General features: G+C 42.2%; 1 protein-coding gene across 1 annotated transcript in view; it reads left to right on the top strand.

Moving 5' to 3' along the window:
- Positions 1 to 27,891, top strand: part of glis1b (GLIS family zinc finger 1b) — a 75,622-nt gene that overhangs the window by 7,844 nt on the left and 39,887 nt on the right. Inside the window, exons 3-4 of the mRNA XM_085348919.1 lie at positions 23,048 to 23,240; positions 24,482 to 25,994. Of these exons, the coding sequence (XP_085205045.1) occupies positions 23,048 to 23,240; positions 24,482 to 25,994 (1,706 nt within the window). The remainder of the gene's footprint in view (positions 1 to 23,047; positions 23,241 to 24,481; positions 25,995 to 27,891) is intronic.

The following is a 27,891-nucleotide window of genomic DNA, read 5'->3' as shown; positions in this document are numbered from 1 at the left end:
TGAACTCACATTTAGCTGCAAACAAGTAAAGAAAAAGTCGTTGCAAGTGAAAAATAAATCTGGGTAGATGAAGTTTTCAAGTTTAAGTCTTCTTTATTTACACGATGACATGGGGAGGACGGAGCGCTTCACAGATATATGACAGCTTGAACAAAGAGGCCGAACAGCGTAGCTATTCTGCTGTTCTTCACTGCTGAATAAAAATACCATCCAATCGTCTGATATTTGTTCTGTTAGCTTGAGTTTAATAGATTGGCTCCGTACACTAGATCAGCCTTTTGTTACCAATTCCCGATCTGACTTTCTGAGTCATAATTGGACCGATGTCTGATCCACTTATCAGATCAGTGCATCTCTTTGGAAGAGTGAGCACAGCTGATTTATATTCCTCGTGGTTTTTCCCCTTTTTTTTGTTTAGCATAACCAAGCGTTGCTTATTTGCTCTCCTCTTTTTACCTGTCACGTCAAGGTCTATGTTTGCCTGACTAGTTGCCAAGCCAGGAGTTGAAGACATTTAAAGCTACTCTGACTTATAGCTGCTGTACTGATGTACTGATGTCATTGTCTTCTAGGCATCTCAGCCTGATTTTACCCTCTAGACACAAAAACCACATCTCACAGATGTGCTGGCTGCTCTGTCCACAAGTTTCCACTGGAAACAGTAGAGACATCTGCTATCTTCTGGCTTCTGTGTCTTTTAGGTTGTTAGTTTTAAATTCCATTTTAAGGAATATGAGCAATTTTCTTTCTGTTTTTTAATATTATTTGATGAAATTCTGAATAGGAAAAACAGCTTTCCGCAAGCATCGTCGAAGACATCGAGTTCTACCTTTTGATTTATTGCTGCCAAGATTAAGAGTAGGGCTCCTTTTCTCCGTTTGTAGAAAGTGTGTTAAATGGGTCCACATTGCACTGAGTAATACCTTCAGTATGCACTCTTCATTAACATGCTTAACATTCCCCCCAAGACCCAGAAGTCAGCTCCTATAATACACTGCTTAACACAAACATCATGTCGTACACTTATGATCTCTTATGGGGCTCGTTGTTGGCCGTTTCAGGAGCGAGCTGATTTGTGCGTTTGTAAGTGTGTGTTTGTAAGTGTGTTAATGCCGGAGTCCAAGCGAAGCAACACGATGGACAAGTTGAACTCTGAACATGAAAGTTGAACTTGAAAAGTTAATAAAATATGCACTTTTTGCCAGCTAACTGGAGCAGAGATCCATTTGAAAACTGTAGTCAAGAGGTTAGTACACTGTGGTCCAAAATGTGTTCTTTTTGTTTGGCTTGAGGATGAAGTCTGTTGCAACACTGGTCATGTTGAATGTTTCCCAAACAGGACACACAACTTAGTTTTTAAAAATAAGAAATGTTAATACTTGGCAAAATAAATGCTGAGCCAGTGCTAATTTTTCAGCAAGTGTATCAATCACCAAAAAGATGTTATGATCATGTAATACTTTAGGACAGGGGATGGTTTTGTGCATTTCCAAAGACTGGATGTGATTATAAACTTTCCTTTAGAAATCCACATGTTGATGCATTTAAAGAGACCTATTATGCTAAATTACATCCTTGTATTTTTATTTTTGAGTAACTTTGCATGATTTACAGGTATAGTTGTCTACTGTCTGCAACAAGCTATATAAACGAAAAGCATAATAGATAATAATGATGTGCTGGTGGCCAGCTGTTTTGAAAAGGAAGGTTAATAGGAACCAGCTCCTAACCATCCAACTGGCTTGACATGTGCGTCTTTTCTCCTGGTGTTTAGCTTTAAACCTTTGCGACAAAGCCAAAGCCCATCAAGAAGAGCTTCATTCACCTTGAAATCGATACGCTGAGATGCTTGGATCCACATAGACAAGACACTTGGAAATTCCCATGGCTACAGTAACCAAAAAAAGCTACCCATTGCAGGAAATGTTTCTTATATATCACCCGGGATTTTAGGCAAGAATATTTAGGATGAGTAGCTGGCTTTTTCCCCAGAATGTCCTCACCAAAGCTGAGTCAGAGATTTACTGAACTGATAGAGTGAGTGAAGAAAGGAGAGAAGAGCAAGATTTTTCCAGTCTCTTCTTTCTGTTTATCTAACTTTTGCCCTTAAAAAGTCAGCTCACAGCACATGTTGGCCAATACCGATAAAAAGCCTAATCAGGCACTTTCAGCTCGTATCGGCTCTTCATCTAATAGGCTTGTGTTTGAGAGTTGAAATGAATTAGGCAGCGTCAGAGCCATGACAGCCAGGTGCTGAGCACTTGGCCCAGTGTCCTGCAGCCTGAGCCAATTGGAAAATGCTTTGCAGAATTTATCTGCACCCTTCTCCCTTGACAAATTATTTTATTGTTCCTACACAGTTGGTTTTCATTTAGTCTTTTGGCTAATGATCGGCTGAGAGCATGTGCACCATTGTTGTTCCTTTCCCTCAACTTTTCTTCAACATGGATACTCTGACTGGAAGCGTGCACGTCTGATAGCACACTTTCATGACACATAGAAGGTAGAATGTACACAGATTGGGCAACTGTTGCATATACTGTATGTCCCGAGTGTCTATAAACCTGGGAAATCTTTCCCAAGGAATAACTTCTTCTGATCTCCCCTCAGTGAGCTCCAAACCTCACTGCAAAACCTTTAATCACATTATTCAGTGTTTCATGTACCACGACTAGCAGATATCCTCTGTGAGGGCGGCAGATGTGAGAGATAGGTTGGAGCTCGCCTCACGTCCGAGCCCTGCACTTTGCATGACCTGAGCTCAGTACATCAGGACTGGGCCGCTAATCTTTTACAAATGCTCCGAGTCTCCATGACCGGGCCCTCGCAGAGATGGCTTAGTCAAAACATCCCCGCTGCTCCCGAGCACAACCTCGGCCTCTAGCTTAATTCAAACACTGATTAACTAACAAATACCTGCTGCTTGTTCCATGGCATTACACAGCCCGGTGCGCTCCGCTCGGCTCCATGGAGTTTGACAGTGTGTTTGCTGTTCTGCAGAGGAACACAGAGACCTACTGTGCAACAGGCTTTTCAGGATTTGTACGTAAAATGATACAGGACTTGAAAAATCGCTAACTAACAATTTACACTGACAACCATAAACGGAACAGCCAAGATTTTAACTGTTTGGCTTGAATTGTGATTAAGGTCGTTGGCGGTTGCGTCATCAGTGTTTCCTGCCAGTAGATGAAAGAAAAAGAGCATTTTTTATCAGATGATACAGGTAGAAGTGATAATCATAAATCATGGCCTTTTGTCGAGAATCAGATTTCATTGTAGTAACCACCAACAACTCCCCAACCCCTCACACTTCCCAAGTTTCTAAGAAAGTCTTAGTTTTCCTGCCAAGCGCACTTCCCATTGAAATAAATAGAACTACTTGTGCTATAACTCGGCATCATTGAGAAACTGCTCTGTTTTTATGAGTATTTAAAACGACATTGTTACAGAATGTATTGTGAAATGAAACTAAATATGTGTGGTTTTCTCAGTAATTGTATGTGATAAACGATTCAAGTTTATTGCTCATTCATTTCTATGCAGCTGTGGCCAGGCCGAGGCTATTGCTAACATTGGGGTGGCACTAAAACTGATGTCTCATCAATTATTTTCAGTTTTTTGTGTGGGGATTTTTCCGTAAGCCAAATCGTCAAATTTGCAGACATGGCTGCAAAAAAGTGGAACAGTTTTGTAGTCATTTGTATTGTTGATAAAGCTGTGTTTAAATAGGTGGTTGCACTGAAAATGTGGCCATGTGCGATCAGCAACCTTCTTCTAGAAAAATAGTTCTGTGAGTATTTGAGTAGCACTGGTTTTTAGGGATGGGTACCAGTATAATGGCACCGGTTCTGACATAAACGGTAGTAACCAGACCGAAAAGCAGCGCACATTTCAGTGCTTTATTTCGGTGCTTTTTTTCCCTGAGATGTCACACACTTTGGATTCCAGCCAATCATTTTACCTTTCCAAGGATAGTAGGCGGGGCCAGGTACGTACGTTCTTTTAGAGCAGAGCTACAGATTAAAAATGTCCAAGGCGAAGCGGTCAAAGTCTGGCTGTACTTCACAGCAAAAGATGCAAACTCAGCAGCAACAAGTGCTTTAAGCTGATACTGTGATACTGTCAAAGGAGGTAACACCTCGAATCCGATGAAACACCTGGAGACGTATAGCGTTTTGTTAAAAGCCGAGAAATGCACCGTATTTGATAGCTTGCTGCGAGACCTCACACCGAGCGCATCTACTGCGGGTGTGGTGCCTGTTATCGGACCCGGAGTTAGCAACATCCCCCAAAAACACGAAGAGGAGAGTCCTGGCCCCTAGCCCTGCCAGTGTAGCAGAAATGATGAGGATGATGATGCAGCAGCAGCCGTTCTTCTCTGCGTGAGTAGCTTAATGTTGTTCGTGTGTAATTTACATTGAGTAGGCTAACCACGTTATTACATTAATGCATGTAAGGTGAACTAGCAAACATCATCATAGCTACATGCGGCTGTCTTCTTGTTTGATGGCAGATGCTCCCTTCACCCTGGCCAAAAAGGCTAAAATGACCAAAGAAAAAGTGGAAAACAGTTAAACATGAGAGGTTTTTGGACAAAGTTGGTGTTTTTTTTCCATTGTTTAAGCTTCCAGCCAAGAGTGATACCATATATGCCCCATAGCTGCAGAAAAGGCTAACATTGTTATCTTTTTACAAAAAACAGCTGAACATGAGAAGTTTTTGGACAAAGTTTGTTCTCCATTCTTTAAGCACCGGTTCGAGCACCGTTTAAGCACCGGCACCGTTTCAAAAGTACTGGTGTGGTACTGGTATCAGATAAAACCTAAACGATACCCATTCCTACTGGTGTTGTGGGTTGGCCAAACCTTTGTCCCTCCCATGGTTCTGCCCCTGATCTGTGCTGTTTTGATTGCCATGGTACTCCTATGTCCATGCAGTGTGACGATGCTGCAGAACTTGCATCCAACATAAGTTGCCAGTGTTTGTCTGTTGATTTTTATACTTTTAAAATGATAGGACACACTGGGGATAATAAATCTTTTACAATTGTTCATATGAATGATACTTTTATAGATATAGTTGGAATTTTAACACTATCTATAAACTGAATGATTTTATTGTAAATGAAACTTGTGCAATGATGTGCTTTAGTTTAAGGGCTGCAATTAAAAATGTTTAACGTATAGCCCACCAAACCGCACTTTAACTAAAGTCAACAGTACTTGTTAGCCATACCCTTGATAGCCTTGGCTGTAAATGTAAATGCATAGGTTACCGCAGCATCCACTTTTACAGGGCCAGTTTGTCATTTGACACGAAAATACGGCCAATCTAGGCCACTGTAAAGATGCCAGTCTCATGCAACCCTCAAGAGCTCCGAGCCTTGAAGGAGCCCGGCGAGACGGGCGAAGCATCGGCATATGTACACTGCAGCCTGCCAAAGTACACTCATTTAACAGCACCGAAAGACTTGAGCTGAGAACCTGCATGTTTATGTTAGGAATGATGTAAAATGGCTAGAATTCATATTTCACATCAAATTTCTGTTTCAAGATGGCTTCTCTCAATTTTTACGTGTAAGGAAACAAACATTTGCATTTCAAAGTTCTTCAAATAAAAATAAATTAAAAGCAAACCATTTTATGGGTTTGGAGACTCTATTGGAAAACAGGTCAGGGGCGAAATGAATATTTTTTATGGTTCATAAAAGAGCTTCACAATGAATGCCAGGTTATGTGAAAGGCTTGACACATGGTACGGGCCAGAGTCCTTCGAGAGTCCCTCTCTATTCAGACGCTTACACTCTCGGCCAAGCCCGGCCAAACAAACCTCACGGCATAAGCCAGGATCCAAATGAAGAATGATTTCTTTATTTCTGCTCTTTATCATCTAATTAAGCTCCTTCTCACCAAAGACCAAGGAAGTCGACATCCTTCACTTTTTACTTTTCAGTTCATCTGTTTCAAGTTCATTTACAATTAACTCAACATTCAGGGCCAGCTTGGTATTTTCTGCCTTTTTAGAAGTTATTTAGGGTCATAGTGTCAAGTGTTTAACTCTCTTTTATATGTTCACTGACTCTATACATAAATATTTGTACATAATATTTTTATTAGGTATTTTAGTTTAGATTTCTATCTGTCAGGGAGCTGTATCGTCCCAGTTATTCTTCAGAGCAAACCTTAAACATATATCCAGATCTTTAGTGCATAAATGTAATATGTACCAGACTATGCTGGTGTTTGAAATATTTCTGGAGTACTGAAGCGTTTCCTTATTTTATAATTTCGTGAAACTCTGTGAATGGATATGCTGTTCATTCAGTATTTATCGTGTTTAAAATAACCCATCGTCTATAAGCCTGCGTACTATATTTAAAAGGACCAAATAAGCCACGTTTCCTTTCTCTGCGCTTTTAACAGAATCAATTTAAAGTCGCAACCTGATAAGATGGAAAAAAGCTGTCTTGTTCTTCTTTGCTGTTCTTCCACAACAAAAAGAAAACGTTTGCGCTACGATATCCGAAATCTCAAATCTGGATGTATTTGTTTCTCTAAGCCTCTACAAGCTGTTGTTTTTCTTTGGATTCAGGCCGTCTCAGTTCAGGCTCCTCGTGTAATTCCAGGCTGCCTTCATGATGTTGAGAGCAGGGCTCTGTGGGATTCATACCATCTGTTGCGGGACTCGTTGTTCTTATTGTCGGTGCAGATACAGTACATGTAGTTCTTCATGATCCTGACTGTATGCTTGTGGTCAGTACTTGTGAATGAATCTGGGGCAGATCAAATGTCTCTGATGGTTTTAAGGGATGTGAAAGAGTTGGAAAAAGAAAACTATGAAATACATGACATAGAAAAATCACATCTCTAAGCTAATATATAAAATCAATACAAAGTTGTTTAAAACAGAATGTAGAACATATAGTTGGGAATAATCTCAGTTAGAGAATAAAAAAGTGCATTGTTCTGATTTATTTATTTATTGTTATTTATGACGTTTTTGGACTGACCCACATTCAGTTGGAGTTATCGGTCGCAACTCCCAAATAATTTCACAAAAGTCACATCTCGCTTTGCTTCTAACCGTCGTCTGACTCACACGGTGAAGGGACGCAGCGAGAGCAGTAATCATAACAAAAGGAATCTTATTACAGCCATTAAACAAGAGAAGGAAAAACACTGTAGGCCTTCATGCTTGGACATCTAAAATGCTTACGCAGTGAGAATATATTTGCTCGTAAAGCTCTTTGATGGTGGCCCTGTCTGTTCCAATACGCAGGGCTCCTGTCTGTGTAAATACCTGCGTATTGACCTCACACCGCACAAGATTAAATGTGTTTCCATAGGTGTCACTTGGTGCCATTTTTGGCTTTAACGGGCCCCACTGTGCCTTAGTCCCTGTAACCGCGGGGGCTCAGGAGTCACGCCATCACTTCTCATGTGGTGGCTAACAGTGGGCTCTTCCTGAGTTTGTAGATGAGGGCTTGATTGAACTGCAGCCCCCTCATCCTCCTCACAGCGGCATTGTGGAAATTTGTTTGATGTTTCGGTGATATATAATGTCTGGTAGACTGTCCATCTCAAGTTACTTAGAGAGCGTGCTCCTGCCTCTGTGTGCTCTCTGTTTTGCGAGTCTGTGTGTGTGTGTGTGTGGTGTGAGGGGGGTGGTCTTCAATGCCAAAGCCATTGGTGAATGAGGACTCCCCACACAATAAAAGAACGGTATTGCTGACTTCCTTAGGTATGTGTGGTTTGAAATTCAACACAGGTTTGCTCAGTGGAGAACCTGGGCCCCGCTCTTATTTATTCTGTATATTTATGAAAACCCCAGTTCTGTGGTGCCCTCTGGGTCTACGAGGAGGAGGTCCCCAGGCCAGGTTATGGTCATTATTATGGCCCTTTGGTGGGAGACTGCTGTGCAATAGCACATTTCCTTAGTGTTACAGATTATTAGCGATTTTGTATTTGTGTGTGCAAAATAAACACTTTGAGCCAAAGTTAATTCATTAATTAACCACAGCTGGGTGCTCTCATAAATGATCTTTTTATTAGTCAGCGTATCAGCTTGCTACAGTAATCAAATCGCAAATAAAGCCCTGGCTCTTAGTTTCTGCTGTCAAAGCAAATTACACACTTTTAAAAAAAGCTCCTTTTCCTGCATTTTCAGGCTGACTTGAAGCCCAGTCATCTTGACTATAGCTAATATTCATTCTGGACACTGTGGAGGAGCAGTGACCCCAGCTTTAACCAAAGACTTCAAAAGCCAAAGCAATTACTATGCATGCTTTGAACATATCCTTTTCACAAAGCAACATTCCATTATTCTTCCTGCGCTACAACAACAAAAAGTAAGAAAGAAGTAGGAAGTGAAATCGGATTCCTCTTTTGCTTCCCAAAACATCTGGTTTGGCCCTTGTTTTAAACAACTAGCATCCCCTCTGAGAATAACAGAAGGTTATGTGCACTGTGTGTAGGTAACAGAATAATCATTTTCAAATGTTGCTCCATCCAAATGTGATCTAATTACCAACACTTAAATTCAACCTCTCAGTTGGACCACCGACCATCAAGGGAGTTTTCCTCCAAACCTTTTCCTAACTATTCATTTATTTCTCCCCCACTGCTGGCTCGAAACCATTAAAAGTATACAATAATTGCTGAAAACTGATTACTTGTTTTACAGACGTCACATAAATCTTTTCTTTTGTCAAACTGTAACCAATGGCACGGAGCGGTGCCGGGCGAGAAGAAGAGATATTATCTGTCAGAAGGTCCTCGATGCCCCTGCTGCATGGAGATACTCTCATGTTGTGTGGTTGAGTTTGGCCACTGTCATTTCCAAGGAATTTCCTGCCATCTGTGTTCAATCGAATTCTCTCACAGATCTGGGCTTGCTTGTAAATATTGGGTGCTGGCTGAAGAGGACTGAAGAAGTACTGTGAGTTTTGTACCAACAGCCTTTCGGCCCATATTGAAGAGGCCACTGGCACAGCAGGGATCACTGAGACTAAAGGGCAGCATATTATGTGGCTGTTCTGGAAAGGGGTGATTACTTACTTAGCTTTAATTTACATTGATTTAATCCACACGGTGAACTATAGCTAAAAGTGTTGAACTGATCGCACTGAAATGAACAGATACACGTTTCCAGAAAATAAATAACTTTGGTGATACTCCCCGACTTTCCCTTCACCAGCAGCCCAAAGTTTTCCCACATTATCTGTATTCCAGGGATACTCAGTGAGTAAAGTGGTTGCCCCATGATCGGAAGGTCGGGGGTTTGAATCCATTGAATGGCTACCCTGAGGTACCTCTCAGCAAGGTACCGTCCTCACACACTGCTCCCCGGGTGCTGCACTGGTGGTGGCTGCCCACTGGGTGAATGGGTTAAATGCCGAGGAGTAATCCCCCTACGGGGACTAACACACACACACACACACACACACATTCCCTCATTAATTGTCCTGAATATTTTTTGGCAGACATTTTTTTATTATTTACACTAACCCTAACCTGTTAATCTTCTGACTTTTACTTTAGTGCCACCATGAGATTTACTGTAGTTTTCAATAAAATGTCTAGAAAACAGTTAAAGCCATGAAATTTGGACCAGATGTTAATGTTTCCTTTATGATTTCCTCTTGCACCGTTATCACTCAATACAATTAATTTGCTTTATAAAAACGACCAATTACCATTTTGCTCTGCTGTGCGGTAGCTTGCCAAGCAAAATGTTGAGTACGGTTCATTATCTGTGTTATATATCAGCATGTTGCTGTTGATGTTGTGAGCCTGTTACCATGACGTTTAACTCAAATGTTTGGAAATGCATAACAGTCGGTTACATTTATTTTTAAAGTAAATTTAAAGTAGTAAGAGGAGATTACCGTTAGGCATCACTGCCTGTTGACAAAGGTACGGTAACTTATCAGAGCACATCCCTTTAGAAATTCTTGAGCATGCTAATGATATACTCACTGGCCACCTTCATAGTACTGGGTGGGACCCTTTTTCACTTTAAGAACTGCTTGAATTCTTTGTGGTCAGGTCCATATTGACATGGCAGCGTCTCACAGTTGCGACGGTTTGTCAGCAGCACATCTGTGATGTAAATCTCCTGCTCCACCACATCCAAAGGGTTCTCTATTGGACTGAGACTTGATAACTGTGCAGACCATTTGAGTACTAGTTTGGGATGATTTGAGCTTAGTGGCATATTACCCTGCTGGAAGCAGCCATCAGCAGGTGGGTACAATGGGGCCATAAAGGTAGAGACAGCAACAATACCCAGGTTGTGGTATTTAAACGATGCTGTGTTTCTACTAAGAGAAACAAAGTTACAATACATTACCACCAAACTGCTGATAGGGGAGGACAGATCTGTACTTTCATGTCTTTTTGTTTTATTTCTGTCAAATGCTGACCTGCTATCTAAATGTCACAGGACAAATCTCTCCTCCATCAACCACTTAACCAGTCACAAGCTTATTCGTTTTTCTCAGCAGTGACAATTTCAGTCACCATAGCTGTTACTGTTTTGGTAGTTACAGTAGTTATAAAAAGTAACCAGAGGACTCTAATAGTTTAGTTATATTTTACTTTGTTTCTCATGACTCCCAGCACATTTTTTCCTCTTTTTGAAGTCAGGAAGTCAACTTTCTAATTACGTAATCATTGTCTGCTTTATAAAACAAGTACATGCCAAGTAACTCACTCTAAAGTAGTTCAACTATTTTAGTCTTAACATAGTTTCAGTATCTAAATATGCACAATGTGTTGGTGTTAAAGATGAGTAATAATCAAATATACAAACTTATTGTACAAAATCTGCAAGTAATTACAATGTAACTTTTCTAGTCCCCATAATTTGATAACTTTTTGTAACTTGATATTGTGTCATGATATAAAGAGAAGCTTGATCCTGTAAAGTTCTGTCAAATGTTACTTTGCTCAGAAAACAGGAAAACGTCTGACATGAATCTGTCTTTTGTTTTCCTCTTGGAATGCGTGCAAAACATTTCAACATTGAAATAAAGCCTTCAAATCGAGTGATGTTTGTCTAAAGTTACCTTCTTGAGCCAGACATTCTCAACACCACAGATTTATTGCACTATTACAACAAGTAGAGGTTCAGGCTGATGTTTGACGAAATGGATCTGATTTCAGTGAAGTTTCACAGGGACTTCTGCTGTGTTTTGATACGACTTCAGTGGGCACACAGACAAACTGAGGCCTATTGTTTAAGGAGGGAAACGCAACTTCTGCACTAAATCGAAATGTTTATTTTTAATGGCAGATTTATATACGCTGGTTATTCTCACGAGTGGACTCAAACAAACACGCATACAAAAACACAAGCGCTCAAAAGTAGTCTCTACCTACAGAGGTGTGGGCTCTAAAGCTTTTTAAATAGCCACTGATTTATAACATTTAAAGTACTTTGTAAGATTATTTTGTTTAGTTGTTGAAAATAAGAACCTGATTCTATGGAGAAGTATACCAGACACATTAAAGGCTTTCTCTGAGGGTGCGGTACTTTGTGCTCGTCAGTCCCAAACCTCTGGACTGGCTACATCACTCTGCCAGTATTTACTGCTGCCTCCCCAAACAGAGCCACCTCTTGTCTAGCTTTGAAGCACCTCCTGATCCCATGCCGAGGCTTCAGCGCTCTTGGCCAACCTCCGGAGCCACGTCGTTCACCAGCCTTGTAAAGGTGTCTGTCACCAAGCCAGGCGTCCCTGTCACGTCTGCCAGCAAAGTGCATCACGATTTGTCAGTTTGCTGGTCGATCGGGTCGGTCCACGGTCCTCACTGATGCTTTGTGCGCTGTTTGGCCTTTACATTTATGTGGCTTCGCTGTCAAATTATAGGATGTGGTTTGGCTCAGCGCTGCTTGTAAAACTCTGTGATTAATCCTGGCAGTGTGTAGATTTGCGGGCAATATCTTGTTATCATAGTGATTGTCAGGAGAAAGTTGTGGCTACTTGTGGCTTTATTGTGGTTTGTTGACTATGCACATTTTTGCTATATTAACAAACGTTCTAAAAGAGTTTGACTTGAAGACAAAAGATATGCTTATTTTTGTGATAATCAATCATTGCTGTGGTGCTTTGGGCTTTTTTCTAAATTGCCCTTTGCAGAGGTCACTGTGCAAACAATGGGAGTACTATAAGGACTTTCCCCATATTTCTGTCTGGATTTGTGTTTGCTGAGTTATTTTCTTTTTTTGGTTCAGATGCCATTTTGTTTATGCTGCTCGTGCTAATGTCATCATCCTGCTTTTATACATCTTAAAACCTGGATGGGTCATTTTCTGAAGTTCAGATAGAAACGGATCCGTTTAATAACTGAGAAAAGCTGTGACGTGGAAGTTTTTTCCATTTATGTAAAGCCTTTAAATGAACATATTTAAAGTAACATCTAATTTTATTTTTTTTACTAAATTTAAGTGCCTCCAAAACCGATAAAATATGAGCTATTATTTAAAATTTAAACCCACCCCGCTTTCATCCAATCCCAGTTTCTTTTTCAGCCTTAGGGATCGCCTGCTCAAATCTTTGTTCTCAAAAAAAAAATGATGGCCTGTGAGGGAGCCACCAGTGACAAAATGCTACCACCAGGTGGTGACATGCACAAGTGTAAAGTTTTAATTATGTAAATCAGGGAGGACATCAGGGGTGATCCCAGCCTCTCACTCTCACACATATAAAAACTATAAAGAGATAAATGTTTGTGTGTATCTGGAGTCACATAATCCTGAAGCATTCTCTCCTGTTTGGGATTTGAATGACTCTTTTAGTCAAAGCAGTTGGTCTTTGGGACTTGGCTGGTGCGCAGGCTGGCACTGGAATGGGGTGGGTGGGGTTGGTCGGTGGGGATGAAGATGGTGGGTTTTTGGCTGCCAACTATTTGTTTGTGTTCATGACTGCGGTTAGCAGTGCTCCATTTGAAGAGCCTGGCATTATGAGGACCCCTGCTTCTCACAACATGTTCTCTCTTCTCTAAAAGACAGCAGAGCTAATCATTTACCGACCGCTGCGTTTATCGGCGCGCCTTGAAACTGTGCAGGCACTTAGTAGGAACAACCAGTCGTATCCACGATATGCTGTTTCAGTTTTTATTTACACTTTTCTTAACGCAGCTGATTTTTGTTCTTTTCTCGGACACAGTCGCTTCTTTTCTTCACTCTGAGGTTGAACCTGCCCGTTTGGCTTTCTTGCATGTAATCTTCGGTTTTTATGTGACCAAGCTGAGCATGAGAAAACGGGGACAAGCAAAGATACCTGGTCTGTGAGGGGCTAAAATCCGCCAGAACCAATTGATTTTTTATCCTCCCAAGGTTCTCATGTCTGCTGGTTCTTGTAATCCTGCTACGAAAACACTGACATTTCTGTGCTGCACCAGTAATTTAATAGAGTTTTTCTTCTTCCCTTTACTCGGCACCTGCTTTAAGAGGAGCTTCCTCCCTAGACGTTGTTATTTTTCATTTACTTGTGCCCTCAGGTTTTCAATCATACATCCATTTCTAAGCAAACAAATAAGTTCCGGGCCTATGCCGCAGACACAAATATAGACATGAGTTATGAGATTCAGAGGAGTCGGGAAAGGCTTTGGATGCTAATACACAACATCTGCACCGGACAACACGCACAACCAGAGCATCCCACCGCAAAGACCCACAGTCTGCTGACACTCACTTATATGCGCTGACCTGTCTCCTGTCGAAACAGGAATGATGGGGGGAGAACCGTGGCAGGTGGTGGCGCTGGGGCAGACGGGGATAAAATGATCATTATTAACTGTTTATGTGCTGAATGTTATGATTTATGGTGCCAAAGTGGGGCCAGTCGAGGTGTCACGTTGGATTTCCAGAGGCATCTGTCTTGCGGTTTTGGCAGCTTGTTGTACCTCGGGTTCAGATGTTTGCATCACACTCCTCACATCCCATTTCCTTCTCCGACACCCCCTCAGCAGCCTCCCCTTGCTTTAAGTACAGTACACCTCCGATCGCTCCCCTTTCCTCTCCTTAAACCCTCGATCCATCTGCACATCTGCTTTTCATTGAGGCCTGCATGTCTCTAAAGACTTGAACGCATTAAACGCTGGCACAAGTGCAGTCTCACTCTGGCACTTAACACACTGCTTAGGTGACTTAAAAGGGAGAGGCGAGAATTATAGAAAATGAAGTGGCACCAAAATAAAAAATGGCCCCAGATTACCACCAATTACACTTAACAATCCTGTCCAGACCATCTGTTGATCAGATGACCGACTGGTACTGTCTATGGAGAAACATGGAGACTAAAGAGAGTCGGAGGGAGAGAGATTCATATAGGGAGACAGCGACACAGACTTGAAACTATGTAATGATGTGGTTTGATCTTTTCAGTACTGTGTAGATTGGAATGCTTTGTATGGTAATGCAGTCATAACGGAGTATCTTGGGATAATAGTCATGTTGTTTCAGTGGGGTTAAGTTCTGTTTGATTGAAAACACATGTCTGCTCTGCTTTATTAGTCATTTATTAGTCACTGAGGTCAGGCGAGAGTTTTTTAGCCAAGGCACAACACTGCTGAATTTGAACATGACTCTGATCATCAGCCCTGCAGGCAGCCTGAATAGGTGTACAGTTGCAGCGCACCCTAACTGGCCCTGAGCCGCTACGTGAAATTCGTCCAGTTATGTGAAGCGTGTTTAACAATCAGCGTAATCACAGTGACCACAACCTTCCACTAAAGAGTGAGTCGTGCCCTAATTATAAGAATTATCGAGTCTGCATTCATTCATTGTTCCTGTCCATTGTCTTCATGTTCAGCCTCCATGGCCACAGCGGCTACATTAATCAGCGGGGAAAGGATTAGAAAGCCCTTTCCACTCACGATCACGATGCATCTGATCTTTATAACTTTGTGTGCTGTGTTCCCAAGGGATTTTTTTCAAATGAGGAAGCATGACAAATGGATGACATCAGAGCAGGCGGAGTGTACGGGTGGCTGGAACTTTATTTCTCGCCACGTAGTCGGCCAAAAAATAATCAAACACGTCCCAAAACAAGTTCTCCAATAACCCCGTTTATCCAGTTATAATTGCAATCTTATTTGAGGGATTAGTTTATATACTCCTGTTCAATGGAGCATACGTGCTGGCTCCTTTAGTCTTATTTCCTCTCTTATACATCTCATTGAGCTCTGCAGTTTACTGCCATCCTTTAGTGATGTGCACTGAAAGGAACGTGGTGCTTTAATTATACAGGAGGCAGATTGAGCAATAAAAACCATGTGATGACATTTATGGAACAGAAGATACCACTTTGAATGTAAGAGTATTATTAGACATTGTTACAAAGAGGGCCCGTTTCCTGTCATTCCCAGAAGAGACCTTTTTTTCTTTTTGGGGGTGGCGTCTTAAGAGACAGATAACAATAGACTCCTTATTTGTGGCTCTGTCTTTAGTTGGCAATGCTAACATCAGTGGCTCTTTGTTGGGATGAGCCAGCACATCTGTACATGCTCTTCGTACTGAAAACAGCACTTGCCCCTGGTGGTTCTGGCGCTGCCCTGCCTCTTTCTCTCTGCCCCTGCTTTCCTGATCTCACGGCCTTACAGCATCACTCCCTAATTGGGCCTGAATGTTTGCAACCGTGCATAACAGAGGACCATCCCACCCTGCTTGTTCTGTAGTGCGTAACGGGATTGGACACAGTACTAGTTCAAGTTCAACTTAAGGTTTGGAGTTTCCTCTTGAAGATTTTGTTTTTACGCCTGTGAAGGTTCTCAGTCATCCAGGTCATCGTAGTCTAAGGAGCTTGGAAAGAAAAGCGTCTGGACTTCTTTAAGTTGCTTGAAGATGTTTCACCTCTCATCCGAGAAGCTTCTTCAGTTCTAGGGTCAAATGGTGGAGAGTCCCAGATTTAAGCCCTGTGGGAGTGTCCCCCCGAGAGGGAGAATGGACCCCCTAATGATCCTCTACCTAATCACCCGAGCCAAGGTGTGAAAACGGGTGTAGGTCACAATCAGCCAAGGTTTCGGGTGAGCTCATTGTGAAACCTAGCCCTGACCTAACATGTGATTTCCTGAGGTCAGATGGCCCAAGATGTGAGTGGGCATTAAGGCGAATTGTTTTTACATTTAACATTTACTATAAAAAAAATAATGTGTTGGTTAATGAAGTTGGTTGACACTTAAGAGCTTGGCTAGCATGGTGCACCCATAGTTAGCTGCTAAATAGTGCTAACTAATGCCTTAGCCAGACAGACTTAGGGACTAGTCGGCAAACCCTGCCCCACCTCCGGCTGCTGTGTATTCCCCAAACGGTTGTTGAATGGCAGCTGGTTGTCACAGGGTGAAATCGGAGACAAAAAAACCTAATTTCTGCTTATTTTGACTGGTAGTAGAGTTCAACTTCGACTTGTCTGAGCTGTAGTGAAATTTAAACATTTGGCTTAATTAAAAGTTGAACTTTACGACCGCAAACAAAACCTTTCACAATACGTTTAGTTTAAACACGAGTAATCTCCATATCCAATTTGCACAGCGCTTTTCGTCGTTTCAGTAACACTCGGCAAGTAGTTTGCATGTTTTTGCAGACAAGTTGCTGTCTGCTGTGCAACTTGCTGGTGACCATGTCAACCTGTTAGCCAACCGAAACAAATACAAGAAGCTTTTCCGTCTTCACCCCTTGCAGCCAATGCTAGTGACTTTCAACAGCCTCCAGCAATAATTCGCAAACGATTCACAGAATATAATTTTTTTCCCAGCAACCAGTGGTTGCTGGATGGTCACTAACCGATTTCTAGCTCAGTATGACTCGGACCTAATACACACACACATTTCTGGAATTTAATGTACAGGGTGGGCTATTTATATGGATACACCGTAATAACATGGGAATGGTTGGTGATATTAAAGTCCTGTTTGTGGCACATTAGTATATGTGAGGGGGCAAACTCCTCAAGACGGGTGGTGACCATGGTGACCTGCGGTGTTGCTATCAGTGTGTGAAGAGTGGGAGAAGAGGGTTGCATTGACAATCCAACACAATGGGCAGCACATTGAACACATTTTATAAGTGGTCAGAAACTTGTAAATAACTCATGAAAGAATAAAGTTACGTTGAAACCAAGCACACCATTGTTGTTCTTGTGACATTACCAATAAGTTTGATGTGTCACATGGCCCTCTTCCTATTGAAAAAACAAAAGTTGTATCCAAGATGGCCGACTTCTAAATGGCCACCATGGTCACCACCCGTCTTGAGGAGTTTGCCCCCTCACATATACTAATGTGCCACAAACAGGACTTTAATATCACCAACCATTCCCATGTTATTACGGTGTATCCATATAAATGGCCCACCCTGTACTTAAGCTACAGTAAGCACATCTTCTATGGGCTTTTAGTGGACTTAACCTCATAGTAAGCCATATATTTGTCAGACTTGAGTGCAATAGCACAAATTTGCTGAACTCAAGCTCAGCAAACAGCTGCTGCTGCCTGTGTCAGCATCCATCAGTCAGTCTGGTCATACCTTTAGTAATGCACAACTGCCTCAATATAATTTTAATGGGTAAAACAAAAAATATGAAAGGGGAAGTTAGCTGTAGAGAGAAAAGATGTTTTTGTTCCAGGCTATAAACCTGTTTATGTCTGCTCGTTTGAAATTTAGAGTGTGTGGGGATCAGTTGGCTTTCGTTTTGGAGCCAGCGTCCAGTAGCCATTTTGAGGGACTGCAGGTTTTGATTCTTCATGTTGGTTTAATGTTTCCAGCTTCGGATATTGCCCTTGTTCCTTGCTGGCTCATTTCTTTGTTCCTCTATTTAACGGCTGTGTTGCCTGTGAGCTTGTGATGAAGCCGTATAGGCTGCTCAGCCATGATCCATTCAACTATATTAATGGATTACACAGACACACATTTCTCTTTCTCAAGTGTTTTTCAGAACATAACAAGAAAAAAATTCAAACTCAGAGCCAAGGGAATGTAAAGTATGATGCATAGCTGCTTCGCTCAATAGGCGAGTCATAACCTCTGCATAATCCAGAGAATGATCACCTCTCGCTCTTTCATTCACACACACACTCTTCACCTGTCATTCTTGTTGGATGTCTTACATTTCACCTCAGTCCCTGATGCTCTATCTGGCTCCCACCTCCTGATCAAACTAGGCTCTAACACACAATGAAATGTTCAACAGTGAATTACCATAGCACATTCAATATAAACTGATTTTACGTTTGGATTTGCTCCAAACCTCCATATGGCTGAGGAGGCTGCTGTTTCCCCAACCAGAGCATGACTGATTCTGTTAATGTCACAAAGCTCTAAATCACTGGAGCTCCAACTCTCTGCAGTGAAGGGATCAAGAACTTTAACACTCATGAAACACTTTTACTTCAATGTCCTGGAGAAAATCAGAAGGTGCCTCTTGTTGAAGACAACCCCTGAGTTGCAACACCTGGATACGGGGCTACTTAAGCAATACTTGGATGTGAATATTGGACACAGGAGCATAGTATGTTCATACTTTACATCTAATTGGAAACTGCTGGAAAATTGCGTGTAGAGTCCCACATAAGATCATAGGAAGTCAATAAAACTTTGTGTAAGTGTAACTTTTACTGAAAGAATACACAAAAAAACACCTGTAGATTACTTTGCATGTGCTCAGTGCTTTTTTGTTTTGCTGCTCTACACAATTTTTGCTCAAACATATTTAATCGATCAGGTTTCAGGTTCAGGTTTATTCATTTATATTGCACATTTACCAACAACAGGGTTGATCAAAGTGCTTAACAATCAGCAAAAAACAGCAAGAGATTAAAAGTTAACAAACAAACACACCAACAAACATCAAAGGTGACATAAAACAGGCCTGATGATGGTTAAAACTAATTTGATCCAAAAGCCAAAGTAAAAAAATGAGTTTTAAGACGCGATTAAAAAGAATGAATAGACTCAGAATTGTGAATAGAAGCGGGGAGACTATTCCAGAGTCTAGGTGCTGCAGTTGCAAAGGCCCGATCACCTCTGGGCTTCAGCCGGGATCTAAGTTGTTCTGAGAGCATCTGGCAGGATGATCTTAGTGCCCTCCTGGGCTTGTACAAGCAGAGGAGTTCAGTCAGGTAACTGGGTGCCAAATTGTTTAAAATTTTAAAAGTAAGCAAAAGAATTTTAAAGTCTATACGGTGTTTGACAGGGTCACATCATCATTAATTTTATTCAGTTTGTGGTTTGTAGGTTGGGCAAACAGATGTAGTCATAGTTCATATTTCTCTGTTTGGATCACGTGGCTCTTTCTTTGTACCCAAGAGGTTTTATGTCCTGCTGACTACTTCCTAGTCCGAAAAGGACAGAGACAGAAGAGTTTTGCTGTCCAAATGAAGGGCAGTGCTGTGCATATTTTAAATATATAAAGAAACAAACTTTTGAATTTGATGGAAACAGATGAGACAGGACCTCTATGTAACATCTCGTCTTCTTTTAACGAAGTCTGGGACCTGAGGAGACCAGTTGTTGGACTCGTGGGAAACTTGTCTCATTCTTGTCTGATATAGAATCATAGCTGCCCCACAGTCCTGGGTTGTCATAGTTTTGTTTCATTATGTGCCAGATGTTTTCATCTGGTGCAGTCCCCAGGTCAGTCGAGCGCTCTTCTACCACCAAGCCGCGCTGTTGGAATAGCCACAGTTTGGGGTTTAGCATTGTTGCTGTGAAACCTGTATATGCCTTTAAGCATTGATGGTGCCTTTCCAGATGTTCAGGCTGCTAACTCCATATACACCCCTATAGCATCAGAGATACAGGCTTTTGAACGGAGCATCTCGTATTTTCCAAAAAGAATCTGACCAAATTACAGTTTTCCACGTTTCCTACGTCCATTTTAAAGAGCTTGGCCCAGAGAAGACGGCAGTGTTTCTGGATACACTCACATGGCTTCTTCTTTGCTTTAAACCTGCCTTTGTGGATGGCACAGTGAACTGTGTTTAAGACAGTGTTTTCTGGAAGTGTTCCCAATCTCATGGTGTGATTTCCATGGCAGAATCATGCCTGTTTTTAATGCGGTTCCCTCTGAGGGCCCGAGGATCACGGGCCAGTGTTTAGGAATTGGGTTTGTAGTTAAGAGTTAAAAACACAACTGTTGAATTTCTTTTTTCCTGCACATTTTTTTTTAATATAATAAAAAAAAATGTAGAAATTGTCTAAACACCTTGAGCCACACAAGAACCTTAAGCAAGTAAATATAATGTCAGATGAGCAAAAACAAAAACACTTCACATGTTGCACTGTGACAATTTATATTTCACAAAAATCAAGCCAAAATGCAGAAACTGTATGTGAAGCATTACGTACACCCTTTTGAATTGTGAGCTGCTGGGAGGTTATTTATGAGGCTGTTATTCTACAGTGAAAAGATTATTCACAGGAAAACACTTAAGACAGATGCACATCTTCCCAAGAGTGGATGTCCCAGCAAACTCACACAGGTCAGACTGCGCAGTGATGAGAGAAATGTAAAAAAGCCAAGAGCTTCATCTCTGACGGTACAAATAGAAAAAGACTGAGTGGGCTGCCAGGAGAAAGCCTCCTCTCTCAGAAAAGTTCGAAAGAGCAAAGCGGAGATGTTTGGCCATAATGCACAGCTCCACGTTTGGAGAAAACCTAACACCTCATACAAATTGTCAAGCAAGGTGGTGGAGGGGTGACGATTTGGTCTTGTTCTGCAGCCGCGGGGCCGAAGCGCCTTGCAGTCATTGAGCCAAACGTGAAAGTGTTTTAAAGTCAAATGCGAGACCGTCTATTGGACAGTGTATTAAATCTTGGGGTGTACTTAGTTCTTCACATAATGCTTCTGCATTTTGCATTGAATCGACAATGACGAGGTGAACTACGTCATATTATGTTGTTCGTCTCAGGTTATATGTCCCTAATTTAAAGACGTTCAAAGGACATAAATTATTATATCCTGATATATAAAAGCTTAGAAGTGACAGAGGGTGCACTTTCTTTCTGTTTAGACTGTCCTGCAAAACAGCAAATGAATTCTGCACCTGTTATTGTAAATCAATTTTAAGACAGGTTATCATCGTTTCTAGATATTTATCTTGTTTATCTCTGTTTGTAATTCGTTTCTTTTCCTGCAAACATCATTATTGTGGAAGGGAGTAATGAACACTGTCTCGTATTTCGTATTTTGTTTTTTTATTATTAATAAAGGCTGGTAACTAGGACATATGTGTGCGAGTGCATGTGCATTCAGTCAAAGCCTGATTGATTTCTAACCTAAGGCGGGGAGATGCTTGGTTCACATCGTCGGGCCTTGAAGATTTCATACAGAAACTCATTTGTATACACTAACCGGTGAGATGCTCGGCCAACAAATGGTAAAAATAAATAAATAAATGAAATAAAACAAAGTGGAGCGGTCCAGATTTTGATAAACAGAGTGATTTGTGTTGCTTGAAAACAGGCGAGAGCTGAAATTCATCTCGCCTTCTGTTAACAGTTTTGAGTGAAAGCAGCGTTGTTCCCTTGGCGATGCTGCACTGTTTGCGTTGCTCGCTTTGCCTTTTCTCTACTTCTTTGTGTTTCTGCTGTGACCCACGAAAAGACAAACGCAGCGGAGACTTGGGCTCGTCAGCTGTAGGAAGGATATGTGAAAATATGTTTGTTAAACTGAGGATAACATGACCACAAAGTGCCCTTGTTTTCTCTTGTCTTTTGTTCATTCTTATAACCTTTTTCCCATATTCCAAAACATTCCCTCCCTCTCTCTCTTCTGTTCTCTTTCCATCTGTTACTAATGTTGTAATAGCTTTCTTACGCCTTTCTTTTTCCTTTTTCATAAATCCCTATTTTTGCACGTTTCACTACATTTAGTAGATTTTCTCCTTTACGTGCTTTTTGTCTTTTTTTCCTTCTTAATGTTTTCTTTCACATACAGAATAGTTGGTTGGTTTTATTAATTATAGCTTGTAGTGTGTGATAACATTATCAGTAATATTGTTAGCAGAAAATTAAATTTAAGAAATTGAGTTAAGAAAGTTGGAACAGGGGACGCGCAGTCGCCTGCACACGAGCGTGGGGATATCGACTTACCCTTCAAAAACATTTCCTCATACACCAAGCCCTCCCTTCTCTCACATTCATCCCTCTCTTTGTTTTTTTATTACATTTATGGCCACAATCATAAAGTATGCAATCTTCATCAAGTAATCGCATTAGACAAACGTGTTAAAAAACACATTTGAATAAAATGACAGGTTATGACAGATTTGAATTTAACACATTTTCCTGTTTTTTTTCTTTAGTCAGAAAAATGAATTTTGTCTTAACTCCTCAGCAGTTATGCTCCTTTTATTTATTTGTATATTTTTAATTGTTATTTTTTCTGAGATGATAAACATCTTTGTGTTTAGTGCAATAGCTCTTGATTTTTATGTTAACTCACCGCCTACTTACATTAGACTTGTTACAAAATATAAATTAGCCAGTGAAACAAATAAATGATAAAATGTGATAAATGATAACAATTAAAATGATTGATATTTAATTTTTTTAATTAAAGGTCTTGAAAGATAAAACAGTTTCACTTCATTTGGCTGAGTTAGCTCTTTTTCCAAAATGACATTTGGATTAGAATTTCTTCGTTACTCCAGCAGTAATATGTGACGTTATTCTTACAGCCACCAGTCGGATATTGCCAAAGAGCTCTCTGTGTATCACTCGACGCGGTGATAGTTGAGGCAGCCAACAACTATTCCTCGAGAGAATATTCATAATGTAATAGAGTTTCAACATGTCCGTGATTGCATGCATCCCATTGTAAACTGATTATTTTCAGCTGGCTCTTTTTCCAGGACGGTCAGCAGATCACTGAGCTTTAGCTTTAGCCAACTTTTAATTTGAGAGTAACATCGGGTCAGTGTTCTTCTAGCTAAAACCATACCTTGATATCAGCACGCACAACGCATGTGTTGGTCTGCTTTGACAAAAGGTGTGCAGTTTGTGAAGTAGACTATTTAGTAATATTATCTCTGTCCATTTCCAGTGAATGGGACCTACTGCTCAGAGAAGGATGCAAATGCTGAGCTGGGCAATGCCGAGGGCCCCCTGATGCGATGTGGGCAGAGCCTGCTGCTTCCAGCGGGAGGTCATTTGGAGGGGCTTTACTCCCAGAGCCTCCAGTGCAGCAGACCTACACCTGACCTCCTTCTGCAGGATGGGCCTCATCAAGACGCCAGGTGAAGTGTCACTGTTCCCGTTTGATATCATATTTTTCCACTTCCAGTTCTGAATGTTTCCTGTTTGGTGTAGTGTTACTAACAATATGCAGGTACAATATGGTTCTCATTATGTTTGCTATTGTGAATCAGTTGCACACATATGTTGCTAGACAGCATTGCCCAGCGGCCTCATAAAACACACTGAAGTACAACATTTATGCTACACTAATGCAATTCCTCCGTGTGCAAATTGTGACTACTGTTGGTCAAGGCAGAAGTGGATTTGTCCTCCTTCTCCCTCCCCCGACTCCTCTCTCTCTCTCTCGTCTTAGCCATCCGGCTGAAAGCGTCTGGACAGACTTTCATTTCTCCCGTATTGTCTCTCAATATTTCCAGTACAGCCGAAGAGGAAATGAGGCTACCGAATAGAAAAAAAATAAGAAGAGGGGTCAAGTCTTTATTAACAGCAATGATGACAAGGCCTGCCAGTGGCTTTCTCCTGTCCCAGTTAGCATTAGTGCTGTTTTTTCCTGGGCGTGCTCTGGGGAAGAGACAAAGACGACAGCCAGGGAAAAAGAGAGCTCTTCTCACATCACTCAGGGGCTTTGGACAAAATCCATAATGAGCCAACTGACAGGAATGATTATGTAGGAGATCACAGCAACGCATGGAGAAACATGACCTGGGTTCCCCATTCAGCAAGGCAAAGATTCCCACCATAATACACAGTATTGTAAATGGTGACCCTTCATAGGCTGCAATTATACCACCAAAACAGGTGACTCCCTATTTATCCCCACTGTTGGGTTGGGTTTAACCCCTTTGTGTCATCAAAGCCCGTCAGATGGACACACCAGCCAGTGGCCTCTCGGTCTCAGTCGCCATCCAACCCTCCCCCTCGCTCTATTATTAGTCTTAAATGCCCATTCATATCCCCTCACTACAAGAAGATCCTCTTTCATTTATTCATTAAAAAAAGCCACTTTGGATTATCAACAATTTTCTGTTGCTGTTCGCTTGTCATGGTCTATTCCATCCATAACTCCCTTCTGATACGGGAGGCTCAGCTGAAATATTTTAGGTTATTGGGACCTTTTACGTGATTTTCATTTTAAACTGAAGGAAAATAGAGTATGAAACGACAGTATGAAAAGGCAGAACACTGACAGCGATGTTGGTGGGAAGGATGAACCAGCCTGTCTGTCAACAGGCACTGAGCTAATAGTGCTCACATTCCTTTTGTATTTTTCTCCCCGCAGATCCTCCTCTGCCTTCGGGAGGACCCTGCCAGGGGCCTCACCCAGCCTGGGCTGCGGCGCCAGCGGCGTTCGCTCCTCTCTCCCTTACCCAGTCAAACAGGAGAGCTCGATGGGCTACAAGATCTCCAACGTGGAGTCTTCATCTCAGGCTGGATTTCAGGCCCACGCTGCAGGCCAAGTTTTGGAGGTGGCCAGGGATGAGATGGTTGGGTCACTGCATGTTAGCAACAGCGGTAATGGCGTATGTGCAGTGAGCGGTGTAGGTAGCACTGTGCCAGGAGACGCAGGACAACCGTTTAATAATGAAGATGGCTCCTCCCCGCTGGCTTTGTCTCCAATTGGCTCCCGTCATTCAGCGCGGCTGCTCAGCGCTGGCAGTCTGAAGAGACGCTGCCTGTCCCTGGCCTCGCAATCCACCGCCGCTGCTGCCACCGGTTCCCCATCAGCTGTTGGCACCGCTTCTGAGGAGATCAATATCACCGCAATCATCTGCTCCTCCTCCCAGATGTCGATGGTCGCCTGCGTCAACGGGTTCCGTGCTAACCTCTCGCCAAGCAACACCAGCAGCGCCGGCTTCTCTTCCTCCTCCTCCTCCTCTACTGCTTCCCCACCCTCTAACTCCTGCTCACGGGAAGCCCCCCAGAGGCCCCCACCACACAGCAGCCCCCAGCAGGCTGCACTGCAGGAGAGCTGTCAGCTGTCCTCACCTGCCACCTGCCTGTTGTCTCTTTCCTCTTCCTCGTCCTCTTCTTCAGTGTCATTAGGGGAGCCGGAGCAAGGCCAAGGGCAGAGCCTGGGGCTGTGCGAGGAGCAGGGCTCCATGCTGCAGGGGCGTGGGGCTGGAGGAACAGCTGAGGGAGGAGGAGGAGGAGGAGGCTCAGACGGGTTGGGGCTACTGATGAGTGGGGCCCTGATGTCTGGGACTCTGCATTCGGGGCCTCAGGGTGGGGGTCTCCCAGATGGGGGCCAAAGATCTGGGGCTGTCCTCAAGCAGGAACCGCTCGACGACTTCTCTCCCAGCGAAGACAAACTCTTTCAGCACCACTATCATCATCACCATCACTTAAGTGGGCGCAGTGGGAATCTTCGTCACGCTCACCACCCACCTCGATCGGCCATGCCTCCGCCTTACCACTTGCACCAATATGTGGGGCCCACTCCCAACGGCCCACTACACCATCACAACCAGCAGACAACTCCAGGCTCTTCCCTCGGACTCAAGCCAACCTCAGGAGGTCCTGCGGTGGCCCACGCAGCCCCCGAGCCGGAAGAAGTCGGAGGAGGAGGGCTGGTGGATAAACAGGTGTGTCGCTGGATTGACTGCAGTGCTGCTTTTGAGCAGCAGGAGGAGCTTGTGAGACATATTGAAAAGGTCCACATCGACCAACGCAAAGGTGAGGACTTCACCTGTTTCTGGGCTGGCTGTATTCGGCGCTACAAGCCCTTCAATGCACGCTACAAGCTGCTCATTCACATGAGGGTCCATTCTGGAGAGAAACCCAACAAGTGTATGGTGAGTCATCATAAACCACTAAGTTCTTCTCCCACCACAGACCAAAGCCAAAAGATTCAAAACATATACGTAGAATATTGTAAAACATCCCCTCGTAGTCAGCGTTCTTATTCCTTCTGAAGGTCTTCGTTGTATTTATTACTTTAATATGAGTGTAGTTTATCTCATAATTGAAACCATCTGGGATTTTTTTTTTGTTTAAATTAAATACAAGCACATATTTCACAACATAATACAGTAATTCAAGAAGATTTTTTTTCTCAGAAAGATACATGTTGTATCCAGAAAAAAAAGGACTGGCCTTGCTTCACTGCTGATTAAATTTCAACAGAAACTCTTATTTTGTTTTGGTTGAGAAACAGTTATGATTGTATTTCCCGTATTTCAAGTGGAACATGCAAAACACAAAAGAGTTTTTCTTCCACTGGAGATGTGAAATGCCGTAAGAGCAGCAGTCCTTCGTCAGCATAAATAGATTTGCGGTTGTATTTGCAGGTAAGGCTTCAGGTTGCACAAATCAACACACTAATCAGCGTCAAGCTGTCACCTCCCAGCATCCCTTCACGAATGGAAAATGCCCTCCAACCTTTAAAACGATTCAGTCCAAATACACAATTAGTGCACAATTTGTGTAGCAAGAAGCCGTGTTTATTTTCACGGGCACTTCGTTTTTTGAGAAGGGATTCAGTCGTGAAAAGCCAACGCATGTGGTTAACATAACCAAACAATGCCCACATTAAATGGGAGCTTTAAAAGTTTAGCTGTCCCACAAGTATTAAGTGAGTTGGATTCATATCCAAGGCAAACATGAGGAGAAATGTAGTCTGGAGAAGTGAGACACGGAGGCTTCACCCAAATCTCTCTCTGTCAGCGGTCTTCTTCAGGTTGAAGAATTCATCCAAATCCAAATGATAATTGAAAAAATGTATTATATTTCTGTAGCGCCTTGTTCTCCAGATCTTGTTTGTTTTCCTAAAAAACCAGTGGCTTGTGAAATGAACTAAAGGGAGAGGCTGGTTTTACCGTCCTTGTGCGCTAATTAAGACATTCATGCTGAATCTACTAATTCTCCTGCTTGCTGTTACACATCTGCTGACCGAAGGCAAAAAGACACAAACTCAACTGTTGCTGCTGTTCTCCCTGCTTTGCGTCACTCTGGGGTATTAGTGTCTCTGCTTCCTTGGCTCAGTAAAAATTTGGAAGTAATTTGCTGTTCGTGCCTAAACTGTTAATTCAGCTTCAGCGTTGCGTTGTATTACAGGCTTTCATTTGTCCCTTTTTTGTTGTTGTTGTTGTTGTTGTTGTTGCTCATTAAAGCAATGTGTGTTTGCACAGCAGGCACAGCACGTCTGGTGACACACAGCAGATTTATGCGTTTCGTATAGGTGTGCATAAATGTTGCGCCGAGGTGTGTTTTTGGAGATGTTTACCACATGTGAGAGAACAATTCGTCTCAGTGTGGACACGACGCTGGACTTTGTCTGCGGATGTGAGTCACTGTGAAACTCACCTTAACCTCCTGTTTATGCTCAATGCATGAAAAAACAAAGTCACGGCAATGGCAGTACATTGAATCACTCTCACAATAGGAAGTATTGATTCCATGTGCAGTACAATGAATTGTAACACTCGTGGTTTCCCCCCAGAAAAAACCAACATAAATAAGAAATGATTTAAAGCTTGCATCAACACATCTAATCATCTGGGATTTAATGTATGTTGATCCGGGACTTCAGCAGATAAACTCTGAGGCCCTGGGAAAATAAACACACTCTGTGTGTGTGTGTGTGTGTATTTGTAACTCTGTTTGTGTTTTTGTAGTCTATACACGTTTAAGTAAATGCTCTGCCCTCATTGGAAACCTTGTGTCTCTGTGTGCGTCTGAAAACCGTCTCAA

The sequence above is a fragment of the Diplotaxodon limnothrissa genome, linkage group LG23 (genome assembly GCF_057381915.1).
Source record: "Diplotaxodon limnothrissa isolate DT_005_m linkage group LG23, D_limnothrissa_male_GT1.1, whole genome shotgun sequence".
Taxonomy (NCBI): Eukaryota; Metazoa; Chordata; class Actinopteri; order Cichliformes; family Cichlidae; genus Diplotaxodon; species Diplotaxodon limnothrissa.
The sequence above is the reverse complement of the archived record's forward strand: the minus strand, read 5'-3'. Positions and strand labels throughout refer to the sequence as shown.